General features: G+C 35.7%; 1 protein-coding gene across 7 annotated transcripts in view; it reads right to left on the reverse strand.

The window, feature by feature from the left end:
* The window catches only part of CCDC178 (coiled-coil domain containing 178), a 503,110-nt gene that overhangs the window by 198,298 nt on the left and 290,809 nt on the right, over window positions 1-14,003 (reverse strand). The window contains exon 21 of one of the 7 annotated variants that reach the window (XM_016933500.4): window positions 10,603-13,314. The exons of the other annotated variants lie outside the window; for them this stretch is intronic. Coding sequence (XP_016788989.4) covers window positions 13,213-13,314 — 102 coding nt within the window. The 3' untranslated portion in view covers window positions 10,603-13,212. Of the gene's footprint in view, window positions 1-10,602; window positions 13,315-14,003 lie in introns of those variants that run through there. 7 annotated transcript variants of the gene reach the window in all.

Raw genomic sequence — 14,003 nt, forward strand, 5'->3', positions numbered from 1 at the left:
ATTTAAAAGAATCTGCCTATAAACAGCATTCATGAAAAATGAGGTGTAGGCTTTTCTTTTCGTTTGAAATGGTACTTTTCTCTCAATATATAATATCTACTTCTTCCTCTTTATTGTTAAGAACAACAAACACAATTTTTTCTAAATAGTGTTAATAATATACCATTAACAGAGTAATTCCACAAATAAAACTACAAATAGTATGTAAATAGTGGTGGCTTGCTGGAAAAATGCTTTTACAGTTTACTTTCCTATTTCTTTCATTACCAATTGTAATTTGTAATGATGATGTAGTAATACAGCAGAATTAAGAAAGAAAACTTTGCAACGGATTTCAATTCCCTAACCCTAAAAGTTGTTAAAGGCATTTTAATTTCCCGAGGCAAAAGAGACCATTGTATACAAGATTCTATTTTAAGTCTAACCTTATTAAAAAATAAAAACAACATTAAAGAAACCTATTCTCTATTTGGAGCAAGTGGAATTTATGTTAGTAACTCCAATTAACTCTAATGGGAGTTACATGAATAAATCTCAAAAGCACTGAGAAGGAGTTTTGCTATTATAGGGAATTCAGAGAGCTCAGATATTATTTCATTTGAAATGTTGAAACGTTATCGAAAACGTCTGTGAGAAATGCTCAATAAGCAGAAAAATATTTTATATTTTGACAAAATGACTTTGTATGTTATTATAGAGTTAAATATATAGAATATTATTAATCTTTTAATAGAATTTTTAAAGACGTTTAATTTTTTTCTGATTCTAGTTTAAGCTGAGGAATGAAGCCAGGTTTAAGAGAAAACACATAAATTTGATCATGCCTAACTAGTGTCCTCTAGGTTTTATAGAAAGAAATTAATAACTTTTCAAACTACTGTAAACATATCTATCCCTGAAGGCCTGCTGTGATATATGCGTTAACCTTTTTCTAAATTGAAACTGTCACTAAATCTTTAATCAATTTCCACAACAAGCATGTGAGGTATCTATTATTTTACAAATTTTTTTTATATTTCAATGATTAGAGAGTCTATTAATGACATGCCCAAATTGCCCAGTAAACTCCGTAGACAACTCATGAAGTCTTCTGAGCCCTAATCTCAGGCTCCAAGAAGCCACATTTCACAGGATCATTTTGCTTAGTGTATTTAAATATATGCCTATTTATGAATGGGAGTTTTCAAAGCAGCGATTGCAAGGCTGTATTCTTAGTTTCTAAAATTTCTGGGAAGTTTTCCTGTAATGATCAGAAAACATTAATTCAATTCTACTTTGGATAAAAGTAAGTAGATATCATATAATGAAATATGATGTCACTAGATTCAAGATTTTGAGATACACTTCTGGAAAAGAGTAGTTCATATGATGTCGGCAAAGAGGAAAATCATTAAGTAGGCTGAAATGATGATGATTTTGTCCCCTTAGATGCATGTTAGACTTAAGCTAATCAATTCTGCAGGCAATTACAAAAGAAAAGAAAAAAATTTAAAGAACATGTACAAAATGCTAGAAACTCATAGATCAAAGTTTGCACCTGAGCGGTAAGTTATCAACAAGAATTATATAATAATTTTAGGTCTCCAGGAATAGTAATTTTAGAACCTATAAATCTATTACTACTTTTTAATATTCTACTCACACATATGGTTATAAAAATATTCATATTATGCTTAAGGAGTACCTTTTCCATAATTTATGAATGTTCATAGTTGGGGGTTAGGATAATTGAAAATTACTTTATGAAGAGATTGTGTCCAACATCTGCTTAGATCGCAGGCTTATTTCAACATGTGACTACAAACAGCAGTTTTAAAAACAGTAATTACTAGCTTGCATCCCAAATTATCTCAAATGTTTTGAGAAATTTCATAATAATGATCAGGAAATTTATTGCAATTGAGAAAAATTAATAGTAGCTACAGAATGTTCACTATTAGCTACTGAAATATGTAATTTATTCTACCTACATATAAGGGTTACATTTTCATAGCTGAGTTTTAAGAAAATGGCCACTGCTTTCAAAACAAGATTTGTATTTTTAAATCCTGTATTGGAAATGACCAAAATGTCCCTTTGTTTCGCCCATCCCATTTTTCCTTCCTTTCTTCTTTCCTTCTAATATTTATTAAACAGCACATAAGTATCAGATTGTACAATCACTGTTTGGGATAAAAACTTGTTCCTAGTTTAATGTACATGTGAAAGATTGAGTTTTCACACATAAGTTTCTCTGTCATTAGCAGAGGAGAAGATACCAGCATGGTCAGATCAATTAGGACTTCTTGGTGGCAAACCAATGAGCAAGTGCTGTTTTTCACAAATGAACAAAAGATATTGCTTAATTCCTCAGTTCGTAATTTGTAGTGATCTAATTCTGTATTTCATTGGACCTAAAACTAAATTGATATTCCATTAAAATGGAATATTAAAAAAGGGAGCAGTATTTCAGAAAAAAATAAAGTGCATTTTTGTAAATATAAGATTTATCAGTTGCCCTAAATGCTGAATTGAAGTTATAATCTTTGTCTAAATAACACAGAAATATAAATTGAAGTTAAGATGAAGGTGAAAATGTTTAAAATATTTATTAATTTTGTCATTAATAATAAAAAGAGCACCTTGGATTTATTGGCACAGTGAAAGTTAAACTTGGAAAAGTCAATTTGCATAGGTAATGTTAAATTTAAAATTTTATTTCATTAAAAATATAATGGTCAAGGTTTTGGTAAATAAATATGCAAAGCTTAGTAAGATCATTTAGATGGCACACAAAAAAATAATGTATTTTACAAGGAGACATAAAAATATAAATTAAAATCTGTCTGATTTTTAAGTATCATGCAGCAACGTATCAAAAATCAATTTGATCTATCTAGCACTAGATGTAAAAAAGAAGCTATCCCGGATTTTGCTGATACAAAAGTAACTATCATCACACAATTACATAGAATTACATAGAAATATATACAGTTAAGGGAAGAAAGTAAAAATCACAAAGTGATAACCACCTGTAACTGATCTAGTCTGTTTCTTTAATGTGATAACTTTCAGATATATGGTATCTTTTTTGCATGTAGCTATCTTTGATTGCATGAGCGGTTTCACCAATGCTATTGAATGAACTTCTTTTGAACTTTGCATGACTCATTTTAAAAATCTGCCTAATTTCAACAATTTTTGGATAGCCCACCTAGCTTGCTGATGGGAAGAATAGGGCACTGACCCTGACATTTACCCCGTGTGACAGACTGACTCTTGGTCTGCCCTGCAAGGTTTCCCATATCCTTCTTCTGGTAATAGACACAGATTCTTGTTTACAGAGCCTGTGATCCAATGTAACTGATTTTTGTTGTCTATTACAGCAAACTTGAAAGATCCCTTTAGAATTTTTATACCAGTCTGTACAAATGACTGTTTTATAAATCTAGCAAATAAGATCAGAAAACTCACCATGAGGAAGGGGAAAATCTGATCCTGGGTTGTTATTTTGCAGAGCAAGTTCAAGGTAGAGGCTGACCCAGCCTCCGTGGGACCTTGAGCAGGCAGAGGGGAAATGACTGTGTACAGCTTAAACAAAAAGCGCTGAGAAGCCAGAGAACTGAATGTTGGCAGAGAACTGACCTACTGTAGTGTGGAACAAATGTAATGGGGCTTAATATGGTGAAATGACATGTTCCCTTTCTCCCCACGTACCTTGAAAAACTACTATAAGAAGAGCAGATCATCAGACCAAGTATTGGTGACTGCCTTGATAAGTATGGAGTTAGAGGATGTCTACCTCTGACTTCAGGAATGCTTATTTTCCATAATGACACTATGAGGTAGCAGAAGCACTGGAGAGCTCTCCAGGGAATGAATCAGACTTCTAATTTCCTCTCTGCAGGGTGAGAATAACTAGAGTTGATTATTTGGCCTAAGTACAAAGCTTTTGGGAACAAGGGTCAATATTGGACTTAGCAATAGAGCAACAGGGACCCTAGGGACAGAAGAATAATATATGTGTGGCCCACAGGATGAAGACTTGGCGTCATATGATTTGACTGTTAAAAGAAGTTTGACCTCATTTTGGAAACAAGCCACACTGTTTAACTCAATTTACAAATTTCAAGTTCAGTAAAATTTAATTCTACATTTTTTATTTGGTGCTATCCTATTTTTTCTAAAAATAACTTGGTCTCAATAATCTTGAAGACATATATTATTGAAGAACATTTTTCACTCTATTTCATATAATTTGTTGTAGAAGAGTCAAGAGGCCAGTGAAAAAATGGAAATAAATTTTAAAAATTATCTATGTGATCTATTTATTCATTAATACATAATTGTTAAGCACCTATTAGGTGCCAAGCTATCTCTTAGGGGTTGAGGCCATAGTGGTGAGCAAGTGAACAAACAGGCAATATCCCTGATCCCATATCAATGTAAATATAATTTAAGAGGCATAATTAAAGTAACATACTTTTGCTTGGGCCAATTTAAATCAGAAAGAAAGAGTTAAGAGAGTGAGAGCCAGAGAGAAGAAAGACAAAGAGATCAATCTGGAAGTTTGAAATATTCCTACTTCCACTCCAATGCAAACAAATGATGAAAGAAATCAAAATGTTAGTCTCTCAATGGAACACGTTTCATTAATTTATTCAGTTCATTCACAAGCATTCATTAAGCATCTATTATGCATTGTCATTGTCATGCAAACACTTTTTAAAAAGCAAGTAATATATTGTTTTTCTATAGTTTAAACTGATTTCATAAAATATAGTCTAAGGCATAACAAATGATTGTATAAGGAATTAAGTAAAAAAGAATACCCTTAAATAGGTTAATATTAATACTAATGTAAATTTTTATTTTAGCAATTGTGTATTTACACCATTATAAATTTCTACAACTATTAGTTCTACTCTTTGAAGAGAACCTAGTCTGAGCTGACGTTTGTTCTATGTCTGCAAAGATTCAAAGCCTTCCCATGTTTTATCTAAGTAACTTCGTTTTATGTTGTATTTATACTTCATAAATCCATTATAAGCCCATCTAGAAAAGCAATTATTTCCAGGCATCAACTAATTTACTGGACTTCCTTCTCAATGGATATGTGGTTTCTACTTTAGACAACCAATTTCCATAGCAAATCAGGTGGATTTAGTTTCTGCATCCCTGTTTATACATAAGCTAAATTAAGAATGTTACCATCAGAGACATAGCTACTGGCCAAATAGAAGGTGCAAGACTTGGAAGTCACAATCACACGGGCAATTAGTGGAAGCCATATCCAGAGCATAGGTCCCCTGTATTTTGCTCCAAGGCTTTTTTTCCTATGTAAGGCTACTATTGAATAGCTCTGTAATTCAATAGTGTAATGGAAAGTGGACAAGGCGAACATTTAGGATATATTCTTTAGCCATTTATTTTTTATGCAAGTCGCTTAATCTCAAGGAATTTGAAGTTGCACATCTATAATATGGAAATAATAATGCCTAACCTAGTCTCACATGAGTTCAAAAGGGGGAAATTTATGTGAAAGGTATAAAGGTATTGTCATTTACATCCACCAAACATTATTGGTAAATGTGAAGCCTTGGTGTATAAATGTTATGCTCTGTTATGCTAGCATTCTAAACTTCTGAGAAATACACAGTTGCTGAAGATCAGTTACTTAATTCTTTGCATGTCAACTACTTATTAATGTTTATGTATATCTACATGAGAAAGCACAGAAGAACTTTGTATTTGTATTGTGAGGAAAAAGAAAAGGGCATCTCCACCTCATGAGGTACAGGTATTACTATTATAGCTTCCAGATGGTCAATCAGCCTGCACTTAGGGAGAAAGTAACAAGTAGGCCTCACTTCCCAGTCTTTTCGTCAGTGCCTCCTCCATACAACGTAGTAAGACATAGCTCCTGCTTGGAGGACTGCTTATAGCTGCCTAGGGAACTAATGAATTTAACAGAAAAGAAAAATGTGATATTCAACTAGTTCCCCAATGCATAGCATAGGTAGTAACTGCTTAAGAAGATCAGCTTTAAAAAATAATCTTTATTTCTTGCAAATTGTATGTTAAGTGCTATGTCAAGGGCTTTATTTTATTTCATTCATAATTTAATATTGGCCCAATTTAAAACATGAGATATCCAAGATTCACAGAAGTCAAACTTGGACAAGTTTATAAAACTAGTGCATATCATCATTTAAACCCAGTTTTGTCTGACTCCAAAGCCCTTCTTCCAATCATGGCATGATATCAGTTTCATAGGAAGGAGTAGTTAGTTGCCTTGAAGTGGTACAGTCCCCTAATCTTCAGTAGGAGATACTGAAAACTTTGAATTTTCACAAACAAGACAAAGAAGGGAAGGAATTTCAGTGATATGGTTTGGCTGTGTCCCCACCCAAATCATATCGTGAATTGTAACTCCCACAATTCCCACGTGTCATAACAGGAACTCAGTGGGAGGTAATTGAATTATGGAGACAGGTCTTTCCTGTGCTGTTCTTGTAATAGTGAATGAGTCTCGTGAGATCTGATGATTTTAAAAACAGGAGTTTCCATGCACAAGCTCTCTCTTTGCCTGCTGTCATCCATGTAAGACATGACTTGCTCCTCCTTGCCTTCTGTCATGATTGTGAGGCCATGTGGAACTGTAAGTCCATTAAATCTCTTTTTCTTCCCAGTCTCTAGTATGTCTTTGTCAGCAGCATGAAAACTAATACAGTAAATTGATACCAGTAGAGTGGGGTGTTGCTGAAAAGATACCCAAAATGTGGCAGCGACTTTGGAACTGGGTAACAGGCTGAGGTTGGAACAGTTTGGAGGGCTCAGAAGAAGACAAGAAAATATAAGAAAATTTGGAACTACCTAGAGACTTGTTGAATGGCTTTGACAAAAATGCTGAGAGTGATATGAACAATATATTCCAGGCTGAGGTGGTCTCAGGTGGAGATGAGGAACTTGTTGGGAACTGGAGCGACGGTGACTCTTGCTATGTTTTGGCAAAGAGACTGGTGGCATTTTGCCTCTGCCCTAGAGATTTGTGGAACTTTGAACTTGAGAGAGATGATTTAGGGTATCTGGCAGAAGAAATTTCTAAGCAGCAAAGCATTCAAGAGGTGACTTTGGTGCTGTTAAAGGCATTCAGTTTTATAAGGGAAGCAGAGCATAACAGTTTGGAAAAGTTGCAGCCTCACAATGCAAAAAGAAAAACCCATTTTCTGAGGAGAATTTCAAGCCTGCTGCAGAAATTTGCATAAGTAACGAGGAGCCAAATGTTAATCCCCAAGACAATGGGGAAAATGTCTCCAGGGCATGTCTCCAGGGCCTCCCATCACAGGCCTGGAGACCTAGGAAGAAAAAATGGTTTCATGGGCCAGTCCCAGGGTTCCCATGCTGTGCACAGTCTAGGGACTTGGTGCTCTGTGTCCCAGCTACTCCAGCTGTGACTAAAAGGGGCCAAGGTACAGCTCCGGCTGTGGCTTCAGAGGGTGCAAGCCTCAAGCCTTGGCAGCTTCCATGTTGTGTTGACCCTTTGGGTGCACAGAAGTCAAGAGTTGAGATTTGGGAACCTCTGCCTAGATTCCAGAGGATGTATGGAAATATCTGGATGTCGAGGCAGAAGTTTGCTGCAGGGGCGTGGCTCTCGTGGGGAGCCTCTGCTAGAGCAGTGCAGAAGGGAAATGTGGGGTCAGAGCCCCCACAATGAGTCCCTACTGGGGCATCACCTAGTGGAGTTGTGAGAAGAGGGCCACCATCCTCCAGACCCCAGAATTATAGATCTACCAACAGCTTGAACTGTGTGCCTGGAAAAGACACAGACACTCAACAGCAGCCCATGAAAGCAGTTGGGAGGGAGGTTGTACCCTGCAAAGCCATAGGGACAGAGCTGCCCAAGATCATGAGAACCCACCTCTTGCATCATGTGACCCGGATGTGAGACACGGAGTCAAAGGAGATCATTTTGGAGCTTTAAGATTTTACTGCCCTGCTGAATTTCAGACTTGCATGGGACCTGTAGCCCCTTTGTTTTGGAAAATTTGTCCCACTAGAAAAGGCTGTATTTATCCAATGTCTGTACCCCCATTGTATCTAGGGAATAACTAACTTGCTTTTGATTTTACAGGCTTATAGGAGGAAGGGACTTGCCTTGTCTCAGATGAGGCATTGTACTGTGAATTTTGATTAATACCAAAATGAGTTAAGAATTTGGGGCACTGTTGGGAAGGCATGATTGGTTTTGAAATGTCAGGACATGAGATTTGGATGTGCCAGGAATGGAATGATATGGTTTTGCTATATCCCATCCAAATCTCATCTTGGATTATAACCCTCACAATTCCCAAGTGTCATGGGAGGAACCCCACAGGAGGTGATTGAGTTATGGGGGTGAGTCTTTCCTGTGCTGTTCTTGTGATAGTCAATGAGTCTCACAAGATCTGATGGTTTTTAATATGGGAGTTTCCCTGAACAAGCTCTCTCTTTGCCTGTTGCCATCTATGTAAGTCATGACTTGCTCCTCCTTGCCTTCCACCATGATTGTGAGGCCTCCCCAGCCATGTGGAACTGTAAGTCAGTTAAACCTCTTTTTTATTCCTAGTCTTGGGTGTGTCTTTATCAGCAGCATGAAAACAGACTAATACATCCAGAAAGAAGAAAAGGTATGGGCGATTGAAATTCAGAAAAGCACATAGAAGGGAGACACGGAAACAAATACTTTCTTTGGGGCGGGTGATAGAGATGGGCTACTTATAGTTAGTTATTGCCTTTTTAGCTATGTTCTGGCCACCAAGATGCCAATGGACATGGTAAAAATGTATCTCTGGCCTAGCCCCCAAACATATTCTGCAAAATCCTCCACACTCCTTCTTCCTGCAGATCAGAAGCAGAAGAGCTGGCTGGGGAGACCAAGGCCTTGGAAAAGACAAAACCAAAAGCTAAACAGAAACTGAATTTCTGAAAGAACATACAGAACACTGCTCACTGCTCAAGGTTAGCCATATTGGACATTTTCAGCAAGAAATAAACATTTATTTCCTTATACTTAGTAAAATTTGGGATATTTTGTTTTAGCTTCTAGAATTATTTATCCAAAGAAACACAAACAGGAAAGTTCCTCTGGGGAAGAAGTGAAGTTAGGGCATGTTAGACTCTATGGGTCAACTCCTCCAACATGTTTCCAATCCTCTTCTTCTTTTCCTAGATTAACTTTAGACCTACTTTCCCTTGGAATTAATGCTGATCATGCGACAACATTCTGTTCAATGAGATGCCAATGTAAGTTTCATGAGCATGTCCCTTCCCTATTTCCCCACCTCCCTTCTTCTTGTTTGCAAGAGGATGTGATACCCAAATTTTCAGCAGCCATATAGTAACTCTGAGGGAAAGGCCAAGAGAATCTCAGAGATGTTAGTCCTAACATTATTGACCCACTGTACCAACCCCAGCAAATGCTCACCTACAGACACCAATAAATATATAACAACAAACAAATAAAAGCCTGTTCTTTAAACTATAGTTAAATAGGTGTTTGGGTATTTGCAGCTGAACACGACTGTAATCAAGACAAAAGTGGATGAAAAACAGTGTTTCTCAACTGGGGTAATTTTGCCCTTCCCTTACCTCTGCAAAATCCCCAGAGACTTTTTAGTGGTCACAACTAGAGGGATGTTACTGGTGTCTAACATGTCTTGCCTGCAATGCACAAGAAAGCCCTTCATGACAAAGGCTTATCCAGCCCAAGATGTCAGTTGTGCCAAGGGTGAGGGATCTCCATACTGCAACATGGAAAGCCCCTCCGTGGCATTAGAAAGTGCTATTACTTCTTTTTTATGTCATTCTATGCCACTGTGGAATTTTGAACAATACAGTATCATGATAGAATAAAATGAGGAAGAGAGAAGAGTAAATGGGTTTTACATAGAATGGATGACTAGAAAAGGAGTAATGGAAAGTAGCAGTCTAGAGTTCAGATGTCTAAAGCTCAGAAATCCAGTTAAGAGTTTGATTATTAGAAACTGATTGTTGGTGGATGGGGAAATAGGAAGGGAAAATTCATGATTTATTAGGAAATAATTTGATAACAGAAAGAAAGAAATAAGTGATATTAACAGAATTCAAGCAGATGTATCAAGACCAGATATTGGGCCTGTAGAATGATATTAAACATTTTTATGAAAAAAGCAGGCATTTCACCATTTATTTTAATTTTTGCAAACATATAAACATCCTAAAACAGAGAAAGAAGAATATCTAAATATTAGGCTGATGCAAAAGTAATTGCAGTTTTTGCCATTTAAAGTAATGGAAGTAATAGAAAATCTTATTTTCCCCTTATCCCGTGAGCTGCTTGGGAGTGTTAGAGGGAGTTATACAAGAAATGTCAAGGTATCCATATTTTTTTAACAAAAGCATAATATATTTATCATGTAAAATCTAATGAATAAGTTATTCTCCTTATTAAAATATCACTATATTCTTCCACGGGTTACAGAAAACATGGCACAAAGAAAAGGGCACAGTATTAAGATTAGAGAAAAGAAAGCAGAATTGTTGAAAGACTCAGAGAGGGATATAGAAAACCCTTTTCCTCATTAAGAAGCAAAGCAGGCAGCTAGCATTGTGCAGAGTTTATTGGGCAAAACGGTCATCACAAATAATATGTTTTAATTGAATTTTGGGAACAAGGATAAATACAGAGTTTGAAACCATCACACTGGAAAGTATCTTTTCAGTGAAGAAGAGCACAACACAAGAATTTTCTTGAACATACACATAGAAGCATCACAAAACCTAGAAGCAGAATATAAGTAAAAACCAAAGACTATTTTTGTGGTTACATTTGGCTACGTGTTCTCATCACATTGTGAGTTAGGAGGAACTGGAAATTTATAAATATAGCCCCTGAATATCCTCTGCTGTATCTCTATATTTTTGTTGTAAACAGATTATGACTAAATAAGTGTTATACAAATGCACAGAGCTATCATTCACGGTGCAGCTTCAACTTTGGTAGGATTCCATTGTTTTCATGAAGTCTGTAGTGAAATAATGTTCCCTAATATTATTATATAGAGATACTTGAAGTGGGTAGACCTTGTGTGAACAACAGATAAGCGTGGATGGTTATAAGTATATTACAAAACCAGATTTCAGCAAAGTAGCAGGCTTGTGGAATATTAGTGTAAAAGTTTCATTCTTTTCTGAGGATATTTGTTCATAAACCTTTATAAAACCAAAGTATTAACATGTTTATCAGAATTTCTTTCATTCCTTATATTCTCTACATAGAAAAATCTACCACATATGGTAAACCAGGGGATTCTTCTCGCCATAAGCTTAGATCTTGTATTAGGGCTTAGTAGAAAGGATATCTACTTAGAAATGCTTCTGAGCCAATTTTACTCATTAAAATAAATATCAATGACTCCTACACAGACTCATAAACATGCCATAAATTTACTTTACTGCACCACCTTTGAGTTTTTGTTCTAATGTGTGACAAATCCCAATAGATTATATTTTGTAGATGATATTCTTCCCTATCAAAATTATACTATATTGAAGGCAGAGTTTTATTCAATAAGATAGAGGATTCAAGTTGCTCTCCAACTACCCGCAAGCATCCTGAAAGTTAAATAGCTTGTTTCTCCTCAAATGAAAGACTTAACTAAAATAAGCAGTATGAACCATCTCCAACTGTGAACTAATTAAAGACAATTCCCTTTCAAGGTTTTTTCACTAGATGTCATTTGTGATTTTATTTTGCTTTCCTTAAATTTGTCCTATTTTACATACCTGCTCCTTCTAGGATTTATTCTTCAATGGCACAATATTTTAATATTGTGACATTGAAATGTCAGCAACATTATAATGGGTCATACTTTAATATTAAGTTCTTTACAAGTTATAAAACAAGTGTTAAAGATATTATAATATTATAGTGCTAGCAGAAGCAGCTCGATTCAATGAATAGGTGAGTTTCTCTTTTTTCAAGCCTATTGTCATTATGTCCGGAGAGGAAGAGAATGAAGTGACTGACCACACCCTAAACTATATGCTTGTTCCCTTCATAATCTCCATTCCTTATGCACTACTTTCAGTTATGTTGCCAAATTTCTAATGTTGAAAAGGCTGGAGGAAATAATTGTAGAAGTAATTTCAAGAAAAAATCAAATCTAAAATCATATTCGGTTTTAAAATGTCTAAATAACAGAAAAGTCAGCAGAATAAAAATAATTCCTGAAGAAATGTAATGAAAAGACTGAAGGAAGAAAATTAGAACTCAACAAAGGAGCAGTATTTTTCCTAGAATAACAGTGCCATGAATCACCTGGTGGCCTATTGACCAAGATTACCATTTTCTTATCACTTCCTATGAAATTTCTTTCGAAGGCTATTAGTAAGTTATTGATAACACAAGGACTAGGCAAATATATTTAAAATAATGCATACGCATTATTTCTCTCTAACCAACATCCATAGTCTTCCTCCTAGTGTTCAAAGAACCTCCTTATTTTGATGGTCAAGATTTGCAGTTTTATATCTGATCATTATGAGCTTAATTTCCAGACATCTAACCATTCTTGAACTAAAATACTTTTTAAAAGGTTTGGACTAATTGTTTCAAGAATTAGTTTGAATTAGTCCATTTCATAGTCTCTGCCACCTGGTTCCTTTCTACCAATCAAAAAATATTTATCACGATTCCATTTATAAACCTTCTTTTCAAATTGGGGTTATTCATTTTTTCTCAAATGCCTTGTATTTTTAAAACTATGTTTTAAAAAGGGTTTGAATTTTTGCTATTTTCCAGGCTCAGGACAGGAACATTCATGTTTATACAATATCTCCACTAATTTCCCAACTTGTTATAGTCCTCTTGCTAAGAATATCCTTGTCCTCTTCAATTTTAAGTATGATTTATTGGGTATAGTACACTTGAAATGTTATCTAGTTCATCATAAAGCACAATACTGACCCAGAATTTTGCAAAATTTTAAAAATTATAATAGCATTAATGGGAGACATCGGCTGCTTACCAAATATCCATAGGCTTACACACATTTCTCAGCCCCACTGCAATTAGGAAGGGCCCTGAGAATAGTTCTGCACAAATGGGTCATGAACAGAATACACATAAATAAATTTGAGGCCAAGACACTAAATGGATGGTGTGTGACCCTTCAGCTTTCTCTTCTGCTGTCAAGGAGACCATGAAGGGCGTCAGTTGTGATGGTGGAACCAGAAGATGAAAATGAACCGGTGCCCTTTGTTACTTTGTGAAAGTGAACTTCCCTGGAGAGTCACAGAGAAACCAGTGGATTTCTGTGGATTAGAAATCAAAAGATATAGTCTTACATCCTGGAGATTTGGGAAATGTTACTGGAAGCACAACCTAATCTATCCTGATTAACACTATTGATTGATATAAGAAGTGGGTAACGTCTGTTAAAAAACAAACTAAAAGCCAAAAAACTAACTAAATTAAAATATATGGCATTTGATGAGTGGTCTGGTATAGGCTAGAAAGATCATGATAACTTATACTAAAGATCAACAGCAGTATCTGATACTGATATTTGATAATGCTACTGCCTGCAATAAGTTGCAGTTTCAATCATGTGAGCAATGAATTCGAAACACTGGAAACTGGAAACTTACAAGGGTGTGTTGGTTACTGCTAGCTGTGTTTCGCAAAGTATTACAAGAAAGATGATTCAGCAAAGAATACCTCAGTCTGAAAGCAGAAGTTTGGGAAAAAGTGAGAGATAAAATTGAAAAAGCCTTTGAGAGACAAATCCTGTTAAAACAGCTTGATGGCAAAGATCAGATTCAGAGTGGCTTCCTTGCATATTTTAAAACCTATCACTTGGGAGACGAGGCAGGAAGACTGCTGGAGCTCAGAAGTTTGAGACCAGCTTGGGCAACATGGGCAGACCTTGTTTCTGCAAAAAACTTTTATAAAAATTTAGCAGGATATGGTGGCATATGGGAAGCTACATGGGAGGCTGAGG

This window comes from Pan troglodytes, chromosome 17 (genome assembly GCF_028858775.2).
Source record: "Pan troglodytes isolate AG18354 chromosome 17, NHGRI_mPanTro3-v2.0_pri, whole genome shotgun sequence".
Taxonomy (NCBI): domain Eukaryota; kingdom Metazoa; phylum Chordata; class Mammalia; order Primates; family Hominidae; genus Pan; species Pan troglodytes.